This window comes from Schistocerca nitens, chromosome 11 (assembly GCF_023898315.1).
Source record: "Schistocerca nitens isolate TAMUIC-IGC-003100 chromosome 11, iqSchNite1.1, whole genome shotgun sequence".
NCBI lineage: Eukaryota > Metazoa > Arthropoda > Insecta > Orthoptera > Acrididae > Schistocerca > Schistocerca nitens.
This window is the reverse complement of record NC_064624.1, coordinates 191936083-191960876: the sequence shown is the minus strand read 5'-3', so window position 1 is coordinate 191960876 and position 24794 is coordinate 191936083. Positions and strand designations below refer to the sequence as shown.

Below are 24794 nucleotides of genomic sequence, written 5' to 3'. Positions count from 1 at the left end.
CACATCTGAAATGTAACGTCCACTGTTCAAAGTGCCCTAAGTGCAAACAAGAGGTGACAGAGACGTGTAACCAATGTCACCCCAAACCATCATGCCAGGTGATATGCCAGTATGGCGACAATGAATACACGCTTCCAATGTGCGTTAACCGCGATGTCGCCAAACACGGATGCGACCATCACGATACTGTAAACAGAACCTGGATTCATCAAAAAAAAAGAAGACGTTTTGCCATTCATGCACCCAGGTTCGTCGTCGAGTACACCATCGCAAGTGCTCCTGTCTGCGATGCAGCATCAAGGGTAACTGCAGCCACGGTCTCAGAGCTGATAGCCCATGCTGCTGCAAATGTCATTGAACTATTGGTGCAGATGGCTGTTGTCTTGCAAACGGTCCCATCTGTTGACTCAGGGATCGAGACGTGGCTGCACGATCCGTTACAGCCGTGTGGATAAGATACCTGTCATTTCGACTGCTAGTGATATGAGGCTGTTGGGATACAGCATGGCGTTCCGTATTACCCTCCTGAAGCCACCAATTCCATATTCTGCTAACAGTCATTGGATCTTGACGAACGCGAGCAGCAATGTCGCGATACGATAAACTGCAATCGCGATAGGCTACAATCCGACCTTCATCAAGGTCGGAAACGTGATGGTACGCATTTCTCGTCCTTACACGAGGCATCACAACAACATTTCACCAGGCAACGCCGGTCAACTAGTGTTTGTGTATGAGAAATCGGTTGGAAACTTTCCTCATGTCAGCACATTGTAGGTGTCAAGATCTGCGCCAATCCTGTGTGAATGCTCTGAAAAGCTAATCATTTGCATATCACAGCATCTTCTTCCTGTCGGTTAAATTTCACGTCTGTAGCTTGTCATCTTTGTGTGTAGAAATTTTAATGGCCGGTAGTGTATTTTTTTGAACTTATAATTCACACCTTAACCTGTAACATCAGTAGACAGATTCCAAACTATATCTCGATAATGATATTTTTTCCTCTGGGTGCCACAAACTCATTCTTTCTTGAATTGAGCATCAGTTTCTCACAGCTTATATGTGAGAACATCAGTCGATTTGACCAAAGAAAACAAACTGATTTGAATTTCGTCAATTGTCATCGAAAGTGTATATGTTCTGGCAGTGAGATCGGCCACAGTGTGACCGCACTTGTAGTGGTGTACTGATTTGAAGAGGTCGGCTGTCTTCGACCTATGCTGATCGTCGGCGGAATTCGTAGATATCGGTGCCACTATGACCGCAGCCTGTGTAGGGTTGCCATCTGTCCTGATCGATCAGTCACCCTTATGGACTTTCTTGTCCCAGCACATCAACAAGACCTAATTTTGTCCTGATTCTACACAATGCTGTTGCAGGTAGGGTTATGTTTGAACCCTACTCAAACTGTTCGAACAGTTTACATTACAGTTTGGGAAATCGCGGTTTCTGTTCCATCTTTTGGTCGGCCTGTGATCTAGTGACTTGTGTTGGTGCTATCACAATGACCTGTCCTAGCATTTTTAATTCACTACATGTTTTAATATTAAAATAACAGTTGCACACAGGCAGTGATATCTTATAGGGTGGAGGCACACGTGACAATGGCAACTAATAAGTAAATAAAAGATTGCAGTCGTGGTTCTGTATACTTCTCGAGTTTTGCTCATCCTACAATCTGGTAAGGTCTGATGATACTACCTGGAAGACTGGTCATTCCACTGTTATTTATTCTCGCAGTAAAAATTACAGTCACTTTATTAAGATAAATTTTGTTTGTTTGAAATTCAATTGTTGGTTAGTTGTCTTGACTGTTTCATCTGAATGTTGCTGTCTTTTTTCCTTTCAAAGTGATTAAAATCTGGCAAAGTTGTCTGTTATTGAAATGTGTGAACAGGGATTGAATTGCTCATTTGCAACCTACTTGGTGTATCATTACTGCCTCCCATAATAAAATAAAATATTATATAGGGTTCAGTCAAGCAATATTTTTGGAGAACAACATTTTCATATTTTTCTCTTAGCTTCACTTAAAAATCGGTGTAAATATTTATTTATCCGTACATACTGTATGAGAACTTTATTGTAAATTTGTTAGAACACAATAGGGGTTTGTGCATTGGTAGTATTTAATGCTGTTCCAGCCACAGTTTTACAAAACTGTGAAATTTATGCAGTCATAAATTATGGTTGTGGTAAGTTCGTACTTTGTGATTTAAGTGAAGGAGTGGGAGGGTTGTGGTTAGTTGATACTTCACGAGGGAGGGTGGGAAGCAAAGGAAAGGGAAACGCTGCATCGGGACATTACGCGGAATGTGTGCTCGACCGGGATCCAAACCCAGGATCTCCCACTTACTAGGCAGGTGTGCTAACAACTGCACCACCTGGACACAGTGTTCATCACAACTGCACGAACTCTCTCGGCACGCCTCCTGGGCGACCCGTACTCCCGTCTCTCACCACCCATCAGCAGTCTGTGTCACTGTCTGTGTGCTCAATACTCGGAGATACCCGCGGAAGGTCGTCGTATTTGTGTGTGCCCATCGAAGAAGGTGGGTTCATTTCCCATAAAGGTGAACCAGTTAATGAGTGTGCAATGTAGAACGGACATCGTGCATTCGTACAAACTTATTGTAACCTACAAAAATGCCTAAGGTTCAAAAGAGAAAGTGTCACTTTTCAGATGATTCCACAAAAGAGTTGCGTTTTGTCAAAAGGATGTATGTATCAGGAAGTACTGTGTGAGATTTGTAGCTGTTTTATCTCAGTAACTGTGAGGGTAGGGCAGATGTGAGGCATCACATTTCTATGAAAATTGTACAAATAAATCAGCTGTAGCATCGACATTGAAGCCTATTTCTACATTCGCAATTAAAGAAGATACCCAGGAAGAATTGCTGATTGCTGCTGCAGATCTAACAATAGCCTATAATTGTCAAGCACCAATCAGTCAGTTCTCTCGACTGTACCAAAAAACTGAATGCCACAATGTATTCCGACTCCAAAGTCGCCACAAAGCAGTCTACAGGCGGGACCAAACCAACAGCAGTTGTCGAAAATATTTTCGCAGCACGTTGTGTGTCCAAACGCGTAAAAGATTGCAACAACTTTCATTTTACAGCATACACACCGATGCATCGAATCACGAGGCTGAAAAGGTTTCCTTTACTTATTCGATAATGACGGAATCCAAAATAAGCTGAAGTTTGACTCGCTGAATAACGAAACATTGGAGACAGTTGCAAAGTTTTGTGTAGATACTTTAAGACAGCTGCAGATTCCATTAGGTAAATTAATCACTTTTTTGGAGACAATACTGACACCAGTTTTGGAGGGGTTTGCCGACACGGCCAGCAGAATGCGTTTCGTCAAAGTAAAGAAAAACTAGGAAAAAATGTAGAAGGAATGGGATGCCTTGCCCATATTCTCCCAATACTGTATCGAGTGCTGACGAGTCTTCACTGCTGACATTGAAACAATTGTCTCGAAAATATTTAACTATTTTTCAGTATACACAGTAAGGACAAAGAAACTGAAAGAGTGCTGCTTGTACGTTGATGTCAGTCGTCAGGCTCTTCTATCTCATCCAAAAACAAGACAGTTGTCATCAGTACCATCATTTGAGAGAATTCTCGGCTTTGGATTCCATTAAAACAATTTTTGACACTGAATACAGGCCACATAAAATAATTTCAGATGGTTTCAGTACTCTGGTCAGTGAAATTTACTTCATCTTACTTACTGAATCATTATGTTCATGAAAATCTTGGGGATAAAAATTGTGAATGGATACAAAGAGATGATTACAGTAGCAGATTCAGAATGATGTAATTTGCAGTGGTTCTTCAGAGATGAAGAGGCATGCGCAGGAGATTAGCACGGAGAGCTGCACGAAACAAGTCTTTGGACTGAAGACCACAAGAGCAGTAACAACATTATCCTAGATTTTGTAAATGCTAGGAGGGACTTCTTCAGAGTGCTATGTTAATATTTCTTAATAGTTACAAGGGTGTGTCAAATGAAAATCTTAAATATTTTTCTAAATATTATTTGTTGTGCAGAAGTGGTACAAAGCTGTATCACTTTTCAACATAATCTCCCTCATGCTCAATGCAAGTCCTCCAGCGCTTCCGAAGTGCATAAATTCCTTTAGAAAAAAATTCTTTTGGTAGTCCACACAACCACTCGTGCACCGTGTGGCGTACCTCTTCATCAGAACGGAACTTCTTTCCTCCCGTTGCGTCCTTGAGTGGTGCAAACATGTGGAAATCACTTGGGGCAAGGACTGGTGAGTATGGTGGATGAGGAAGACACTCAAAATGCAGGCCTGTTATTGTTGCAACTGTTGTACGGGCAGTGTGGGGCCTTGCATTGTCATGTTGCAAAAGGACACCTGCTGACAGCAATCCACGTCGCTTTGATTTGATTGCAGGCCGCAGATGATTTTTTAGGAGATCCGTGTATGATGCACTGGTGACAGTGGTCCCTCTAAGCATGTAATGCTCCAAAATGACGCCTTTTTCGTCCCAAAACAGAGTCAGCATAACCTTCACTGCTGGTGGTTCTGTTCGAAACTTCTTTGGTTTTGGTGATGAGGAATGGCGCCATTCCTTGCTCGTTCTCTTCGTTTCTGGTTGGTGGAGGTGAACATACGTTTCGTCCCCAGTAAGGATTCTTGCAAGGAAGCCATCAGCTTCTCGTTCAAAGCGCCAAAGAAGTTCTTCACAAGTATCAACATGTCGTTCTCTCATTTCAGGAGTCGGCTGCCGTGGCACCCATCTTGCAGACACTTTGTGAAACTGGAGCACTTCGTGCACAATGTGGTGTGGTGACCCGTGACTAATCTGTAAACACGGTGCAGTGTCATTCAGTGTTATTCGGCGGTTTTCCTTCACTGTAGCTTCAACTGCTGCAATGTTCTGAGCAGTCACAACTCGTTGTGCCTGACCCGGACGAGGATCACCTTCCACTGAAGTCACACCATTTGTTAACTTCCTACTCCATTCGTAGACTTGCTGCTGTGACAAACACGCATCACCGTACTGAACCTTCATAGGTTTCACACCTTCACTACGCAAAAACCGAATAACAGAACGCAATTCTTTCCTGGTGCAAGTCACAAGTGGGCCAGGCATCTTCATAGTGATACTGCGACAGGATGTGTGCATCTGCACTATGCTGCCATCTACAAGCCATTCTGCACACTGTAGCATGCTTACCAACTTACAGGATAACGTTGCGAAATTTCAATTTGTTATTACAAATTTAAGGTTTTCCATTTGACTCACCCTTGTAGAATAAAATAGTTGTAAGAATGGGTTTTGAGAAACTTAATCATAGGAATTTAAACTGAAGTATACAGTTGTCAATATGTAAATAATCCCAAAAATCCCACTGAAACCCAATTTAACACACTCGTTTGGTTTCCAAAAAAATACTGGGGTTATTCCTAACCCTGCTGCAGTCTGAGTGTTGACCTATGGACTTTGTTCACCATTGCTCTTGAGGATTATTGATATTTTGAATCAAACTGTCATATAACTAGAATTTCCAATTTCTTGGACTTGACCCACATTGCTCTCAGCCCCTCATATAGTGAATTGCTGTAATTAATTATTGTGTTTAGTGTCATCTTTCCCAGCACAGTCACTACTGAAAAAAAAGTTCTATTTTTCTAAATCTTTGGGAAAATGTGCACAGTGTTGTTGTTTAAAATAGCTGAAGGAGGGTGGTAGTTTATAGAGCATTAATTTTAATCAGAGCCAACTGTCTGTATTTTAGGTAAGCTGTATCTAATACAACCCTGAACAATACTACCACTTTTATCCTCTTATCTAAAAAAAAGAAATACTCGTTTCCTCGTCGGGTTTTGACCGTCGGATGACGACATAAATTATGGCCGCACTTAATATCTGAATCTGAGTGGTAGTATAGCTGGGATGCCACACAGAGACTTGCTTCAAAATAGAAACACAGACACTAAATTCCCCCTCCCCCCCAATTAGTGTTTCCTTTTCGTGTCATAATTTGTTTTCGTCTTACGCGTGCAGGGGATAGCGGCAAAGGCGAACGGGGAGCCGTGCTGCGACTGGGTGGGTGACGGCGGTGCGGGCCACTTTGTGAAGATGGTGCACAACGGGATCGAGTACGGCGACATGCAGCTCATCTGCGAGGCCTACGACCTGATGCGGCTCGCGCTCAAGATGGACCACCAGGAGATGAGTGACGTGAGTACTGCCCCGCGCCGTACTGCTGTGGGGCCCGACTTACAGTTCTGCCCCAAAGGCAGGTGTTGAAAGTGTGCAATTTTCCTCAAGTTTTGTTTCCATTATCAGACGTCTCGTAGCAGTCTGTGCTGCCTTACCTTTTCTTACGTCAATCTGATCATCCTGTAACAGATCCGGCACTCGGTATTCCGTCCTTGTGTGGGTTATTTGTCGAGCAATTGGGATATGCGAACTGTTAACAGTTTCCGCATTTATCTGCCCTCGTTACCTTCGGGATTGTGTGAATGATACTTGTTCTGAAGTCTGATGCTGTGACTCCTATTTCAGAGTGTGCACACGTGAACTGTATAATCTTTTGGTTGTCATTTACCTCAACCTTCTCTTTCTCTTTGCCATGTGGCTCTAATTCCATCTCCTGTGGCAACATCTTTATCTTAAAACAACAAGTGCACCCTTCATCTTCAGTTTTTTGTCGGATGTATTTCAGTTTCCGTCTTTCCCTGTAGTTTTCACCCTCTGGCGCTGCCAGATTTCTCTCTTTGGTGATGCTGTGAAGAACCCTCTCAGTTCTTATCTTACCAGTTGTGTTAGTCTGTTGGTCATTTTTAGAATAACGGTGCTGGGAGGCAGCCCAACAACTAACACAAAAGAGATGAATCGGCATGAAATTTACACAATGAGAGACAGTTACTACTTACAGTACTGCAATTAAAGCACAGATTCTTGATGAATCTAGAGTGGTGCCATGAACAGTCTTCCCTGTAGCGTAACAAAAATACAGTGCTATGCACAAATACTGAAATAACAAAAATGTGTTTTGTATCTTATTGTGTCCATGGAAATTTTTAGTGTCTGATTTTGTAGCAAACTGGGTGCTTAGCAAAAAGTCAGTTGTTCGATTATTACACATCTATATTTAATAGAAGTCACTATTAGGTTGCACTGATATAATTAAATTTCTGTTGTTGCTGATCAAGTAGTCCGTCCAATAAATCTTGATGATTAGCACATGTATATTTGAGATGTCTTGCAGGATGGAAGAAATTACTGCCTCTTCCTATGATTGCAGGCAAAAGTGATGCTTATGAAGGAATATAGCATTTACTACACACATTGTTGACACACAAGTAAAAATTATGCGTTCTTTTTACACGAGTTCTTAAACATAAGTACTCACAAGCTAGATTGAAACAAAAGTCGTTAAAAAATTGAATATTCTCTTGACATTGTTCTTATGTTACAAAGATAATTTTAAAAGCCTCTCTCTGCCGTCTTCTGTGGCAATGTACAGATTTCTTATTACAAATGAGTAAAAGAAAACATTATTACAAATTAATAACTAGAAAAAATAAAAAGGTATGATATTGAGAGCTTGTTGTTTAGGTATTACAAACAGTCCACTTAATTTTAAGCATCCTTCCATAGCACCAAACATTTCAGTACTATTTTCCAATTTACCCATTGTCTGTGTTCACTACCATACAATGTTGTGCTCCAAATATACATTTTCAGAAATTTCTTTCACTAACTAATACCCATATTTGACACTAATAGACCTCTTTTGGCCAGGAATTCCCTCTTTGCTTTTGCTAGTCTGCTTTTTGTAAGGTAGCAGAATTCCATAATTTGACATTGCTTCTCTGCAGTGTAACGTAAGTTATACATTTTTCTCTGTATTTGGACTAAACATGTGTAAGCCAGTGTGTCTTGTCTTTTAGTGTACAAAATATTTATAGACCCATCATATTATGTATAAAGGTATGGCAGACTTGATAATGGCGTAATATAAATGGCGAAACTGATAATCTTATTCACCTCATTACTTTTGTCTTTCTTCAGTTCTCTCTCAATCTATTCTGTACTCGTTATACCGGTGACCAGTAAATTTACCCTAAAACCTCTGCCTCCTTGCCAGTCAAACACAGTGAAAATTTCACCCACCACCGTGATTCAGACTGGCATACATCAGTTGGACACGTCAGTACGGATGTGCAGTAGTGACCTGAGCCACAGATATGGCTTCAAGAGGGAAATGAAATTTTTTGTGAACACACTTGGAACATTTAGCTATACATTGAGTCTGCTCAATGTAGTCTCCATCAGCCGTGACGCATCTGGCCCAACATTCTTTCCATGATGTAAATTCTGGAGATTGACTTTTACACCATCGCTTGACACAGGAAATAAGGTCTTTCTCACTATAAAATGTTTTACTGCACAGGTGAGCTTTCAGACAACCAGAGAGGTAAAAATCGGACGGAGCCAAGTCTGGACTGTAGGGAGGATGAGGAACAATTTTCCAACCCATTTTCCTGATTTTTCTTTGCGTCATAAGGGCTGTATGGGGTTTGGCATTGTCACAGTGTAGTCTGATGAGCTGACCCTGAAGCTGTGGTCTGTTGATCTTGATGGCATGTTGCAGCTTGTCCAGTGACAAACAGTAACGGTCCTGGTTAGTTGTGGACGCAGGTTCCAAAAAGTCAATGAAAAGGACACCACACTGATCCCTGCTGTTCGTGAAGGTCTCGGTTTATTCTTCCGAGGGGAACCCGGACGACGCCACTCCACGGATTGGGTTTTTCTCTCAGGTTCAGACAGAAACAACCGTGTTTCATCCTGGGTAACGACGCCGTCAAAACAGTTTCCACTCTTCGGTAAAGGTCTTCGTGAGACCGTCGCACACATTATTCCTCATAGTTTTCATTTCGCTTGTCAGTAATCTAGGCACCCAGTGTGCACAGATTTTTCTGTATCTTACTGACTGTACCAGTGATACCACACTACTCAATGATGATTCATTTCAGCAAGGGCTGTCGTGTTGTCACAAATCTGTCATTTTGGACGATTTGATCAACGGTCCCCTTACTCACATCACTCACTGCCGTCGACGGTCTACCGCATCGTGGGTTGTCCAGTTGAGAGAAATCACATTCTTTAAACCTCTGCCACCACCGCCAGATACTGCTGCGATCCACTGTGTCCTCCCCACAAACAGGGAGCAACTTCCTGTGAATCGATGTGGCAGAGTCCTCGCCAGTCTCGAAGAGGAACTCCATCGCCGACCGTTGTCGCAACACGACATCTACTTCACCTCTAAAGAAAAGAAAATTGTTTTATATACCAACTTATAGCTAAATGTTCAAAGTACGTTCACAAAAAATTTCATTCCCCTCCTGCAAAAAATAAAGTTAGACACTACTGTGCAAAACTTTTTGAACACCCTTTGTACATGAATCTTCCTTGTGAATCACTGTGAAAACCGTACCAAAATTACTACCATAAAACATCGATTTGAAGAGGCATGTTAAGCTGCAGTCCGGTAGTTTCCTGAAACTTGGAGGTAACTACAGATTCACACAGTTTATGGTCATAAGCTTCATGTAAAATGCTAGGATGTCTGTTCCTACACAGTTTTAGTGGCAGGGGAGGAGCCAGGATTGCTCTGACTCAGAGCTTTTCATTCCACCTGTAAGAGAGCAGTAAAGTTTAGAACCTACAGCAGCGACCGTTTTAGAATACATAATGGGCTCAAACTTCCTTCACTGCAGTTTCACAGTCTTACTGGAAGCTGATGCTAATGCATTTGGGGATTTAAATTGAATTTAATTGTAAACTGTATTCAGTTCTGTGGTGCTTTGGAACTGGCCTTCAGACCACGATGAATATGATGCCTCTGACAGTGGTGCTTTTTCGTCAGCTGAGTCAGTTTAGTGCGAAATTGGATAGAGATCTTAAAGTTCGTCTCTTATTTTTGTATAAGATAATGCTTTACGCGGACATACTTTTTAATCGGTTTCAGAGGAAGATAAATGAACTGCCTAAAGCAAAACAGGACATCCACAACTTTGAAGTGGTAATGAAAAACATACGAGATGACATGAACTCCATCATTAATGAGATTAATTTTGAAAATGACAAAGCAATGCCAGCCATGAACTCACAGATTGGTGGTGATTATAACAACAGACGCACTTTGGAAGTGTGCAGTGCCATCCTCTTTGAAATAAAATTGCTCTCAATTCACTGGACACCTCATTGCGAGCAACTTACTTTTCGCAAATCAGTTAAACACATAACAAATTTTCCAGGCAAGTACTGTGAGGTTATGGACACAATTTTATTTATGGAGAAGAGAAAGCTGAAGGAAGAGCTTCAGGTCTTCTGTGCTGGGCCTGAGTTGAGAGTAGTTTCTGGAGCAGTTTTAATTTCTTCCAAACAATGGAAAATCCAGGATGGAATGTAACAATATGAGAGAAGGAAAGTTGCTACTCACCATATAGCAGAGATGCTGAGTCGCGATAGACACAATAAACACATTCACACAATTATAGCTTTCGGCCATTAAGGCCTTTGTCAGCAGTACACACACACACACACACACACACACACACACACACACACACACACACATCTGCAGTCTCAGAGAGCTGAAGCTACAGTCTGTAGTTCCAGCTCTCTGAGACTGCAGATGTGTGTGCAAGTTGCGCTTGTGCGTGCGTGCGTGTGTGTGTGTGTGTGTGTGTGTGTGTGTGTGTGTGTGTGTGTGTTTACTGTTGACAAAGGCCTTAATGGATGAAAGCTATGATTGTGTGAATCTTTTAATTTCTTTCACTGATTCTAAAGGATAAGCTTTGTGATACTTTTGAAGAGACTAATTAACATTTTGAAACTGCTATCACAATGCCTGTCTCGACATCAGGAGCTGATAGGCACTTTTCAATGCTCAAAAGAATTAAAACATTTCTACAAAACACTACAATAGAACGACCGAATGCCACAGGGATGCTATCCTAATAAGTCATTTGTGTGTGAAATTGAAAATTTCACCCTGAATAATTAGATTTACCAGCAAGGAAGAGCAACAAATGTATTTCCAGTATCGCTCCTACTAATTATTTCGAAGCTGTCATTTGAATGTCATAGAGTTGCCGCGTTTTGAGGGTACAAAGCTTTCAGCTTTAAAAATTGGTAATTTCATTTCATTTTTCTTCCCAAGTCTAGATCACAAATTCAAATTAATGCCCAGTGTATTATTTTGTATACTAATGGATCTGATATTGTATTAAACTTGGTCACTATAGTCCGGCAGTTTGCTGCAAACAGGGAGACACAGCCAGTCAAGGGGAGGAGAGTGTTGTGGGGCAGACAACAAGGCCCCCCTTCTCTCGAGGGCTAATAGGCAGCATCCGCATTCTGTGCTCCTGCGAAGACAGAACTGGTGTAACGGTCGTACGGATCGCCGGTGCCATCTGGTGTCGTGGAACCCTGTGACCGATCAAATTCAAAATTTGAAAAGGAAACAATGAGGAATGCACATCAGAGAACAAAGCAGAGTACACAAAGCGTTCAGTAACAGCTACAGGGCAACTGCTTGCCGAGGTTGCCAGTCTCATAAATGTGGTAGTTTAGGCACTACCCCTGCTGATATCTTATGCAACAATATATCGAAACACCCCCAATTTAAAACTGCCACGTAACAGTATCTGGACATACCCTACGAGTAGTGGAAAAAATGTGCGGTCGGTACGTGCGCTATCGTGCGTGTACATTTTTTGGTACGTGTGTGAGAAAGATTGCTGTCAAGTTTTATTTGTTGTACAGATATGAGAAAAAGATAGCTAAATCAATCTCTTTCTCTTAGTCCTTCTGTTTCCCTATACATTTTGTCTGATACAGTACATCATGAAAAATATGAATTAAAGACAAATTCTCTGATATGTTAGATGCTGACACGCAAAGTAGGACCCTTTTTTTTTTCCCCCGCTGCCAATACAATATTTCAGCAGCAGCCACTGTATTTGGAAATGAATATATAAATATAGAATTCTAATAAAATCAAAAAGACTGCCACTACTGAGAATTGAAAGGGGTGGGGGGGGGGGGGGATATAGCGAGGGCAAGTCGGCAAATCCACAGAACTTATAAGCTGTGTGGTTAACTATTAAAATGGAACAAATGTGTAATAGTGGCCGGTAGTACCTGTGAGAGTGCAAGTGAGAATGAAGTGGTTTCTGTGACGGTACAGGAAGCTCTTGTCTCGGTCGATCAGGTTGTCTGCCAGTTGTATTTCCACAGCTTCCTCTGCCACTGAATCTGTGTAAGGTGAGGCTGTGGCCAGTATGTCGAGTTCCTGCTAATTAATGAAGTGACCGATGAAATACAGTGTTCAGCCACTGCAGACTTGTGGGGCTGTGGAAGGTGGTTGTATATCCCTGGTGTTAGACGTACTGTACTCGTGCACAATGGGTGTCTGTTCTGTGTAAAGTTTACCTCACCGACACAAATTCTTACAAAGGCGTCTGACTGCTCGGCAGATCCAGATAGCGATTCTCAGATAGTGCTTCAATTTTTTTACGTCAGCCTCAAATTTCTCGTTCTTCCTTTTTGATAACATAAAATTCCAAGACAGCAGCACAAAAATATGGGGGTCACTCCAAAATAAATGCACAATTTTCTTATAAAAATAGAATTTATGTTCTGTGCACCTTACAGTATGTTTGTATGTTCTCGAGAACTTAAATGCCATTCTTCCTCCCCATCTCCATTAGTTTAAACTGGATTATGCCACTGTGGAACTGAGGGCTGTACAATGGGGGACACAAAATAACAGGAATTGAAAAGCTGCACATAGTGTACTTGCAGTACCAGGCTGCGCCACCAGAGGGCCGTTGTAGAATCTCTCTCGAGAGTTATTCTTCCGGCCACCGCCATCTGACAGCGACTAGTGTCGTTCCTCTGGCAGTTCTGCGAGTGTGCGTACAGTGCAGACGTGGCACGAGAAAATGCTTACTACTTACGAAAAATGTGCGGCTGTGAAATTTTGTTGTCTACTCTGCAAGAATGAAGTGGAAATTGTGCTGACGATGCAAACATCATGCAAAGAACGTGTTCTTAGTAAAACTCGAGTGTACGAATGGTTTTCTCAGTTTAAAAAGGGAGAAATAGCCATTGAAGATTGGCCCCATTCTGGTTGGCCTTCAATTGCTTCGTCAGATGAATGAAGATTGACACAGGACAATTGACAGTCTCGAAGACTTGTGTGGGTGGTCCTGGAGCTCAATTCAGGGCATTTTGACCGTTAGTTTGGGAATGTGAAGAGTGGCAGAAAAGTTTATGGTGCAACTTCTCACAGGACATCTATTATGGTGTTCTGCTAAGTCAGTATACTGCCATTTGAGAGGATGACTGTTCCAAGTCCCCATCTGGCCATCCAAATGAAAGGTTTTCTTGTAATCTCCTTGAATGGCTTCAAGAGGAAGCTGGGACATGCTTTCAAAGTTTGGTTCACGTTCTGTATACACTGATGAGCCCAAATGTTAGGACCACTGTCTGCCGTGAGACGGAATACTGCCTTCTGACGCTACGGGCGAAGGACACTCTAAGGAAAGTATACAGGGTATGACAGGATGAATGGTCAATATTCTGGCACCCTTATTTTATTGTGCAGATCGTTCCTCCGTACATAGGTCGGTGTCAACAAAATATTTTCGCATTTGTAGGAGAAAGTTGGTGATTGGAATTTCGTGAGAAGATTCCGTCACAATGCAAAACGCCTTTCTTTTAATGATGTCCAGCCCAAATCCTGTATCATTTCAGTGACACACCGTCCCATATTTCGCGATAATACAAAACGTGCCGCCCTCCTTTGAACTTTTTCGACGTACTGCTTCAGTCCTATCTGGTAAGGATCCCACACCGTGCAGCAGTATCCTAAAAGAGAACAGACAAGCGTAGTGTAGGCAGTCTCCTTTGCAGGTCTGTTACATTTTCTAAGTGCCCAGCCAATAAAATGCTGTCTTTGGTTAATCTTCCCCACAATATTTTGTGTGTTCCTTCCAGTTTAAGTTGTTCATAATTGTAATTCCTAGGTATTTAGTTGAATTTATGGCCTTCAGAGCTTACTGATTTATCGTGCAAACGAAGTTTAACGGATTCCTTTTAGCACTCATGGATGACTTCACTCTTTTTGTTATTTAGGGTCAACTGCCAGTTATCGCACCATACAGATATTTTTTCTAAATTGTTTTGCAATTTGTTTTGATCTTCTGATGACTTTATTAGTCGATAAATGACATCGTCATCTGTAGAAACCCAAACGGCTGCTCAGATTTTCTCCCAAATTGTTTATATAGATAAGGCACAGCAAAGGGCCTATAACACTGCCTTGGGGAATCCGAGAAATCACTTCTGTTTTTACTCAATGACTTTCCATCAATTACTGCGAACTGTGACCTCTCTGATAGAAAATCACAAATCCAGTCATGTAACTGACATGATATTCCATAAGCATGCAATTTCACTACAAGCCACTTGTGTGGTACAGTGTCATAAGTCTTCCAGAAATACAGAATCAGTCTGAAATTCCTTGTCAATAGCACTCAACACTTGATGTGAATAAAGAGCTAGTTTGTTCAATTGGCATGAGAGCAGTACGGAGATATAAAACTATCTTTGTTGTCAGACACTGTAAGAAAGGTTTTGTGCATCATGAAGAGATTTACTGTTGAAATTCCTAGTGTATATATCCCAAGAAAAGTTGGCCAGACAATTAGCAAAGATATTACTTCCTCCCACATAACATCTTACAGAATTCCCATGATGGGAAAATCTGAGGTGGTTAGCTTATGCGGACGTTTACTGACAAGCATTTGCAATTGCAACAGGGAATTAGGGGAACGCACTGTAACGCGGCTTGAACAGTATGGACATAGACAGCAGTGAATTGAAATATTGTAAAAATGTCATTAAATTATTGACAGAATAAATGATAATTAATTGAAACCCTCAGCTGCCGACAGGCAGTGTCGATATACCTCTTATGGGAATCGTCACCTTAGTTGGCGTGAGTAATGAGTGGATGGGCAAATATCTATTAGGAACATTACATATGTCGATTATGGACAGTTGGGAATGTGGGTCTCACAGGAAGAGTGCCAGGGATAAGTCCCTGCAGCTGCGCTTTTCATCTGTGTCCTTGATGGCTCTGATGGATAGAGCGTCTGCCATGTAAGCAGGAGATCCCGGGTTCGAGTCCCGGTCGGGGCGCACATTTTCAGCTGTCCCCATCAAGGTATAACACCACCACCTGTCAGCAGCTGGGAGTTTCAATTAATTATCATTTATTCTAGAGAATCTGCATGGTCATCAGTTGTATCTGTTCTTTTGGGAACAGTTACTCTCTTCATATTTACTGACAGAAGTTTGAAGTAATGTGTATGCAGCTCCCACTCACATTTGAATACTGAACTGCATACAATAGCAAAAACTATCAAGAGATTGTTTGAGTAAAGATAGGCAGTGCCTTGTAATTCAAAATGTTACACGACCATCCCAACGTGCAAATACAAAGCTTACATACATAATGAAAGACACAGATATTTTGTTCATAGCTTAAGTACTTTAGTGACTTTGTTTGATAACTTAGTTGTTAATAGTTTACTGTATTTTTTAAATAATGGGTTTACTTCATGGAAAGGGAAGAATGCAGTATTCTTAATTGCATTTGTTCCCTATCTTTTTGTAATCTGAAGAAAAATCATTAATGAATTGGAGATTTGTAACAAGTAAAGTAAAGTAAATCAACCTATTCCTGTGCTGCAGGTGTTAGCCGAGTGGAACAAAGGGGAGCTGGACTCCTTCCTGATCGAAATAACGAGGGACATCCTCAAGTTCAAGGACAAGGATGGTTAGTATCACTGTATTTAGCTTCTGTATTTTTTCCACAATCTACCAAATGAAGGTGTCACATTGTTTAATGTGTTGATTGGAAACCATTTCCGGCATCCTCAAAATGCAGGTCATATAGTGCCTAAAGTGCTTTCATCACTTATATGATCTCTGCACAATCTAGGAACAGGCAAAAGGCAGAGGGGCTGGATTTAGTGAGTAGGGGGAACTGTTTTCCATTTTGTTTTTGGCCTGTCTCACATTTATGTTATTTGACTGGGAGCATTGTTGTGTTGAAGAAGATAACACTGTTATTTCTCCTATTCAGGTAATCTTTTTTTGCAGTGCATTATGGAATCATTTTACCACTTGAAGACAGTATGTGTATAGAATAAAAAAAATTAATTATATGAATATAATAGAGGGAAACCTTCCACGTGGGAAAAATATATCTAGAATAAAATAATTATGTAGTTGAGGCATTGAGGTGTGGCATATCCATAAACAAGATTGAAGAGCTCTGTGTGTGTGTGTGTGTGTGTGTGTGTGTGTGTGTGTGTGTGTATGTGTGTGTGTGTTGGGGGAGGGGGGGGCTATGATGTGCTTGTGCGTATTAATTAAGGTATCTCAAGAATATCTCAGTCTGCTAGGTGTCACTTCTGTAGGGACCACAAATACAAGATCTGAATTAGAACTCCCCCCCCCCCCCCCCCCTCCACACACACACACGTGCTTGCGCATTTAAGTAGTTGTTAATCCTGTGTACTGTAGGTGCATACCGTAAGAAATACTAACATGTGGTAGAACGCACCGTGCACTGCTCAGTGGTTTGGTTTGTAGATTACAGATGTAGCTATAATACAGATCGAGCTTATTCTTCAGTGATCAGTTGATTTTTATTTATTTATCATTTGGTAATGACAGCAGAATTAAGAAATACATGTACTTCGCAATTATACATTTGAGGATTTAGAAATAAAGCTAAATTCTGAAAATTAATAATTTAATAATAGTAACAAAGAGAACAATTAAACTATAAAATTAAAATAATTCATTTAATCAGTTAAACATGTAGTGAATGAAGCCAATTTATAGCAGAGGAAGCAACATCAATAAGTCACTAAATAGTCCTGGAGGCTTTCCCAAAGGCACTCTCTGGTAATATGCTGAATGGTTCGTTCTGTGGCCGCACAGTTGCAGGCTGGAGAGTTTCGGAGTCCCCACTTGTGTAACACGGCATTGCAGCTGGCGTGACAGGTTCTTGTCCTGTTCAGTCCTGTCCATTCACTTCACTTCTTTTCAGATTAAATCGTGATAGGGTGGCAGATGGGTGCATTGGTATTGTACAGCTGAGAAAAGATTTGATCAGTATAGGCTGGAGGGGGGCTGCCTTTAAGGGAAGTTGAATTAAAAGGTACAGTTTATTCCTGATTCAAAATACAAATGTGCTCACCCAGATTGGTTTGTGAAGTCTTACTCGTGGCAGGAATAAAATGATGAGAATTTTAATGCTGGAACGAAGTCAAAGAAAAACTGAGTGGGAAAGGAATTGTTATTGCTAGCTGAGAGGTGAGACAGTGTCCAGCTCGGGCCAGTGCTCCAGGAAGTGACCAGCAGTTAACATTTGACCTTTCTCCCACACATTGGCTACTGAGAACAAATGTGTAGGCAAGTAGCCAGCGGGTCACATTCCCCGGTAACTAGACTTGGAAATTAGGAAAAGGGGAGCCTTTTACTGGTTAATGAAGGGAAATCGAGTGGAAGTATGAAGGGGGCTTCGAACTGAGGCCAGTTGAAAAAGGCAATAAAAGACCACACATTAAAACTGTGAAAAAATGTATGGGACACTTCAGGCACAGGCAGGAGAATATAGAAATTTCTCCCTAAAATAAGGAGTGAATAAAAATGGGATTCTTAATCTGGTGAGTGGATTGGTACTGGCCAGAATGCTACATTTCTATACAAAATCAGAAGACAGACGAATTATAGCTGTGCGTGAAGCAGTGTGGGCACACCGGAACACACATTGTGGAACTGCACACTGTATGAAGATGTGGCGGGTGACGGATGTCGGATATTAAGGATTTTGCATCCCAAAGCAGCAGTAAGGAGCGAGTCGACCTGGCGTATGTCGGATCGTACTGCAGCTGCAGTATCTAGGAAGGCAAAGGGAGATTCTGAGAGGCACTCGACCACATGCCAGCGTGTTCCCGTCCGAGCTAAACGACACACTCCACAGGTGGAGAGAAGACAACTGAGGTCAGTGACCGCCGAATAGGAGTGTGTCCCAAGAATCTACATTGCGCTGGTGCAAGTGGTGGAAGTGTGGACTTTGAGGTAACACTGAGGGGTGGAATTGCTCACTGTAGTGGAAATGCTTCCGACTTGCTGCCCGACATCTTAGGACGCCAGGCGACAGTGGCTGCTGACTGGGATAGTATGAAGGTGGATCCAGTAGCAGAAATAACCATCTACAGGTTAAATGAAGCAAGATAAATGAACAAATACAGAACATATTCTGTAGTACTAGTAATTGGGTAACTGGTTAAGGGTTTTATTGTAGTGTAGTAGTAGTAGTAGTAGTAGTAGTAGTAGTAGTATTTTAAAAATTAAGTAGCAGAAATAAATAGGTGTTTTATAATTTATTACTATCCAAGGAAATGTGATTTATATGGCCTATTTTAGCTTTTCAGATAATAGGCTGTAATTATGAAGAATAAACAAAATACGAGGGTTGGAACTTTAATAGTGGCAACTATTTATTTACAGATCATACAAAATAGATACGTGTATCAAATTTTCACTGACCTTCAGAGTAGTCACCAGCATTGTGTATAACCCATTGCCAGCGATGTGGAGGTCGTAGGATACTCTTAGCAGTGCCAGTTGTGTTGACAGTTCGAGCTGCACGGTCTATCGCCCGGCAAATTTGTAGAAGTTCTGAAGCGAATGGCGTGAGGTGTTTCCTTCAGTTAAGAAACCGATTTGAACTCACGAGGGCTTAAGTGGGGGGAGTGCAGTAGGAGGTATAGCACTTAGCAGCCCCATCAGTCAAACAAATCAGTAACAGCTTACACTGTACGTGCTTCAGCATTTCCTGCAAGATGATGGTCAGGTCCTGCGGAAAGTGTCATCTGTTCTGTCTCTGTGCTGTTCATTTTTGGAACACAACCTACGACCAGCTTAGAGACAGAAGTGCTGACATTTCTGCAGCACCTGACCATCATCTTGCAGGAAATGCTGAAGCACGTACAGTGTAAGCTGTTACTGATTTGTTTGACTGATGGGGCTGCTAAGTGCTATACCTCCTACTGCACTCCCCCCACTTAAGCCCTCGTGAGTTCAAATCGGTTTCTTAACTGAAGGAAACACCTCACGCCATTCGCTTCAGAACTGCTACAAATTTGTTCGGCAATAGACCACGCCGCTCGAACTGCCAACACAACTGGCACTGCTAAGAGTATCCTACGACTTCCAAGTCGCCAGCAACGGGTTATACACAATACTGGTGATTACTTTGAAAGTCAGTAAAACTTTGAAACACGTTTCTATTTTGTACGAGCTGTAAATAAATAGTTGCCACTATTAAAGTTCCATCCCTCGTAAATAAAAATTCCTCATTAGCAAACAAGTGTTGCTGAAGTGATGATCCTACTCGGTATGAAGGCCACAATGAATTGTACTTAAACATTGCGTGGGAATTCTGAAATGCAAAATTGAAAATAAATTATTTTTTTAATACCATTCAGACTGGCTAGGTAGATGCACAATATACATATTGTTTCTTCTTCATTATTTGTAACTTGAAACAGGTTCGTACCTGGTGGAGAAGATCCTGGACTCTGCCGGTCAGAAGGGTACAGGCAAGTGGACGGCGATAGCCGCACTGGAGTACGGGATGCCCGTCACGCTGATCGGGGAGGCGGTGTTCGCGAGGTGCCTGTCGTCCCTGAAGGCAGAGCGCGTGGAGGCGTCGAAGCTGCTGAGCGGACCCATCAAGAAGCCCATCCTCAAGGACAAGGCACTCTTCCTGGAGGACATCAGGCAGGTCAGTGGGCAACATTAAACGCTTTTAAGTTCTACGTTAGAGCGGGGAAGTGTTGTCGGAGGTGGACTTCCTAGGAGTGCTGCATTTGGTGGAGGGACAGCTCAGAGTTAAAGGCCCTGGGGCAGACTTGTCCCAGGTGATGCATTGCAGAACTGCATTTACCAGAAAGCATTTCGAAAATTTTTGGAAGTGGTTTTAAGCAGTGAAAGTCAACATTCTTAGAACAGTTGATACTGAGTCATGTTTTTCAAATGGGTAGTAGCCAGTCTTGAGCCTATGACTTGATTTGCCAGTTAGCACTGTGTAGCAGAGTTATGGGGGGCTTTCGTGCAGATCTTTATGTATGTCCAGAAGACTTAAATATCTCAGACTAAGGCCGTAGTACCGACCTCCACACAATTTTCGTGTACCACTGCTTACAGTGAAAGTAAATAGAGTGGCTCAACATTCACCGTCAAACCACAAGTTTGGGTTTTCTCTATTGTACTCTGATATTGTGGTACGGAATGAAAATATTCGGCAGGTGTTTGACACTTTTCCACACGGTTGTAAATTATGGCAGTCAGCTGTTTTAGAACTGCTCGTACAGAGTGGCGTTTTACACACAGATAGTAACGAGGTTCACGGTTGCCCCTTGAAATGTGGGTTAACTCCACACAGCAGAGGTTTGGAAATATGGCGGGAGTCGTACCAAACTTTACACAATTTTCACGTTGTGGCGCGTATGACAATGGGGGAATCGACAGAGAGCCCAGCTTTACAACATTGCCAACCTCTCTTCTAAATACATTTTCCTGACTGCTCTAAACACATTTTTCATATTTAATAACTTTCAACAGCACACTAGTTTTGGACGATTGAGAACAAAATGGAGGAGACTGACATCCTAAGACAACGAAATGAGAATTGGAGAAAGCATTTCGGGATCCCCAGGAAAACAAAGCAATGGGCTACGACAGAATACCATCTGAGACAATGAAGTCTTTGGTCCAAATAGCCAAATGGTCTGAGGTAGTAAACAGAATTTATTACACGGGAATTTGGCCCCAACATCTACTTAAGATCATTCTAGTTCTTTTACCAAGTGCATTATAAAAAATGCAATGACTATAGGACAATTATATTTATCAGTAACATCATAATGAATCGTACTGAGGAGAGCGGAAATGAAAATTGAGTTAAATGTGTGGGAAGACCAGTTTGGATTCAGAAAGGATAAACAAACAAGAGCTGCTGTATGTTGTACGATGATGACTGGAGAAGCAATGGACGAAAATAAAAAAAAAGAGCTGTATATTTGTCTCATCAACTGGGATAAGACTGGAATACATTGCTGAGAATTTTAAAAGATGTGGGTAGAGACTGGAAAGATAGACAGTTAATAAGGGAGATAGGTAGAGAGCAAGAAGTGAGAGACTAGGGAATGAGGGGAGTTGGAAGAAATGAACATTGGAAATGGAATAGGGCTAGGGTGCTCACTGTCAGCAAGGGTATTCAACATATAAGCAGAACAACTGATAGGTAAGGCCTTAGAGGGTGCAAGAGGCATTGAAATTAGAGGAGAAAGGATAAAAACTATAAAATGCGCGAATCATCGAGCAATATGGGGGTGAAATTGTAAGAGGTGCTGCAGATGATATTAAAGAGGCAGCAAGGAGTGTGGAATCAAATATAGGAAAGATAAAATTGACAAGAATAAGCAAGAAGTAAGCACAAGTTAACACATTCTCATGCAGATAAAAGATAGAACAAGTAAAATATTTAGTTTACCTGAGAAGTTTAGGATTGTGGAACAAAAGCTGTACAGAAGAACTGAAGAGGAGGAGGATATTCATGGGAAAGAGAGCACGTGATGAAAAGGTGAAGCAGTCACTAACAGGCAGAATAATTCGAATGGAGGAAAAAAAACTTGCTGAATGTTACATGTGGAGTATAGTGTTACACAGCAGTGAATTCTGGACATTTAAACAGAAAGAAAGGAGTTAGTTACACAGTTTTGAAATGTGGCTATGGAGAAGAATGCTTAAGATGAAGTGGACTGACACTTAAGAATGGGGTGAAGTGGATTGACATTTAAGAATGAAGAAAATAGATGACGATAGAAGATTATTGAAAGGTTCCAGAAAGAGAAAAAAATCTTGGTTGGGATATACATTGTGTATGAATTGTCTGCAACAAGGAATTATAGAGGCAAAAGTGGAAGGAATGAGAGGAAGTGAATTGGAACAATGGACAACAATAAAACGGGACAAAAATACAAACAGTTGGAGGAAGATGCTTGGAATGGGACAAGATGGAGGATCTCCAGTTGAAATCTGTCATAAGACAGATACACCAAAGAACTACTTTCAGACCTTAGCACTTGTTAACTAGCATATTACAACTGCTAATACAGTTGTGGCAGTTGCACCTGCTTTTATTGCATCATCAATTGTTGCTTGTTGTCCTCAGTGTCTGCGTTGCTACACTGGCTGAAAAAATGGCTGTGGATTCTGACACTGACTACGGCAAATCATGTAACCGAAATGTGCACAGTTGTGTTTCACAGTACTGTTTGCAACCCCCCCAATAATACACAGTTATATGGCCACTGCACTGTTGTTTCACTTTCGATAAGCCTCATTATTAGTTTGCAGGCGAAACATCCACATACAAGCCGTAAAAGCCTAACCACGAAGTTCACAGTTCTTGAAGAATACACAGGTACATATGGAGCAGACACTGTCAATATTTACACATGGCCCAATTGTGTAACACTTGTTCCACAGTTAATTTGAAGCATTGTTGTTGATCTAAGCAACACAAATTCCTCGTCTAAAACTCTGCCGTGGACTGATTGTCTTGTGACCAAAAACCGGGCCCTTATATATCCTCACAATAATAGTTACTGAAACATCACATTGTTCGAAGTTAAATTTACAGAAATTGGAATTAAAACTTAACTTGTATTAAATTAACTGAATACATTGAAAAATTGGTTCTTTTTAACAGTTTCTCCCACTGCAAGGGTAAAGCTGAATTATTTGTTTAAATCATGAAATTAACAAGTATTAGTACACAAACAATACTTTCGACAAAACTGTTAATTACTTTGTAATTAATAAAGGGCTGACTTTGCTAACATGTTTTCGAATAGAGCTAAATAAATACTTAAAGATTACTAGAATTTCATCATCCAAATTTTTACAATTATTACAGAATTTACATTTATTTACCAGGTGTACCGGTATGAAACGAGCGTTTTTTTTTTTTTGTGAAAATGGCACACTAATTTTGAATTGAAAAGTAAAAACATTTTATTCAAAGTACTGACCATTGCTTTCTGAACATTTGGACCACCTTTCTGGCAATTTGTGGACACCACGTCAATAGAAATGTTCGTCTTTTGAATCAAGCTGATCAGACGCCCAATTTTCGACTTCTTCATAGGAATCAGTGTTCATCAGCCAATGTGTGTCCGATTGATGAAAAAAAAGGTAGTCGGAAGGGGCCAAGTGTGGTGAATATGGTGGGTGGGGTAGCAGCTCCCAGCCAAGTGTTTTGATTGTATCCTGAACCAGTTTTACTTTGTGTGCAGGTGCATTGTCGTGTAAAAAAATTACTTTGCCATGTCTTCTGGCCCATTATGGTCTTTTTTCGATCAATGCATAGTTCAAATTAATCATTTGTTGTCTGTAGCAATTAGTATTCACAGTTTCACCGGGTTTTAGAAACTCACGATACACCACACCTTTCTGATCCCACCACACAGAGAGCATTGTCTTCTTGCCGTATCGATCTGGTTTTGCAGTCGATGTTGACGGTTGTCCCGGATTAACCTATGATTTTTTCTGTTTAGGATTATTGAAATAAATCCATTTTTCATCGCCAGTGACAATTCGATGCAAAATTTATTTTCTTTCATGTCTTTGAAGCAAAATTTGACAAATGGTTTTTCGGTTTTCCATCTATCTTTCATTCAGTTCATGTGGCACCCATTTTCCTCATTTTTGGATCTTTCCCATAGCTTTCAAATGGTCAGAAATTGTTTGTTGTGCAACATTTAGCATTGCTGCCATTTGCTTCCGACTCGAAGTATCATCTTCATCCAATATTGCTCGCAATTCGGCGTCTTCGAACTTTTTTGGTAGTCTTCCACATTCTCCATTTCTTACATCAAAATAATTATTTCTGAACCGTTGAAACCATCATTTTCATGTTGCTTCTGATGGGGGCACGATCACCATATGCCTCGACAAGCATTTGGTGCAACTCTGCAGCACTTTTTTTTTCAAATGAAAACAAAAAATTAATGCTTTCCACAAATCATTACTTTCTGGTACAAAATTCGACATTGTTAACACGATGACAACATATGATGTTGTTTGTTCCATGACTTGATGTATACTAAATATCTTTGACACATGTCATACCAACCAAACAAAGAAAAATTAAGGCTTGTTCACAAAAAATGTTCCCTATTGACACATTTGTATCTTAATGCTCATTTCATACCGGTACGCCTGGTATATGTCAACAATAGAATTTAAGTTACGAAAAAATTACTGATTTTGCCCTATAATGAAACATACTAAATAGTAATAGTCAAAATAAATTAGAAAGTCAATTACATACATAAAACTAAGCACCAAAGGAGACCTGGTGTTATATTCTTTAAAACTGAAGGCCAGCCTTTCTCTTATATGAAAATGTAGATTGTATTCACGTATGTTAATGGTAATTAGTCAAAATTGAAAAAGATGAACTTTAAGGAGGCAGATGGCAAAACAAGAGGGGAATTAAAATTATCCCAGCTTGCTTTGTCACACAGCGCTTTAAAATTGTGTGTAGAGCAGCGCACTGTAATCTCAAAA

The 24794-nt window shown here is 41.0% G+C and overlaps 1 protein-coding gene across 1 annotated transcript in view; it reads left to right on the top strand.

The window, feature by feature from the left end:
* Nucleotides 1-24794, top strand: part of LOC126212977 (6-phosphogluconate dehydrogenase, decarboxylating) — a 150825-nt gene that overhangs the window by 101944 nt on the left and 24087 nt on the right. Inside the window, exons 4-6 of the mRNA XM_049940510.1 lie at nucleotides 6051-6227; nucleotides 15828-15912; nucleotides 19706-19941. Of these exons, the coding sequence (XP_049796467.1) occupies nucleotides 6051-6227; nucleotides 15828-15912; nucleotides 19706-19941 (498 nt within the window). The remainder of the gene's footprint in view (nucleotides 1-6050; nucleotides 6228-15827; nucleotides 15913-19705; nucleotides 19942-24794) is intronic.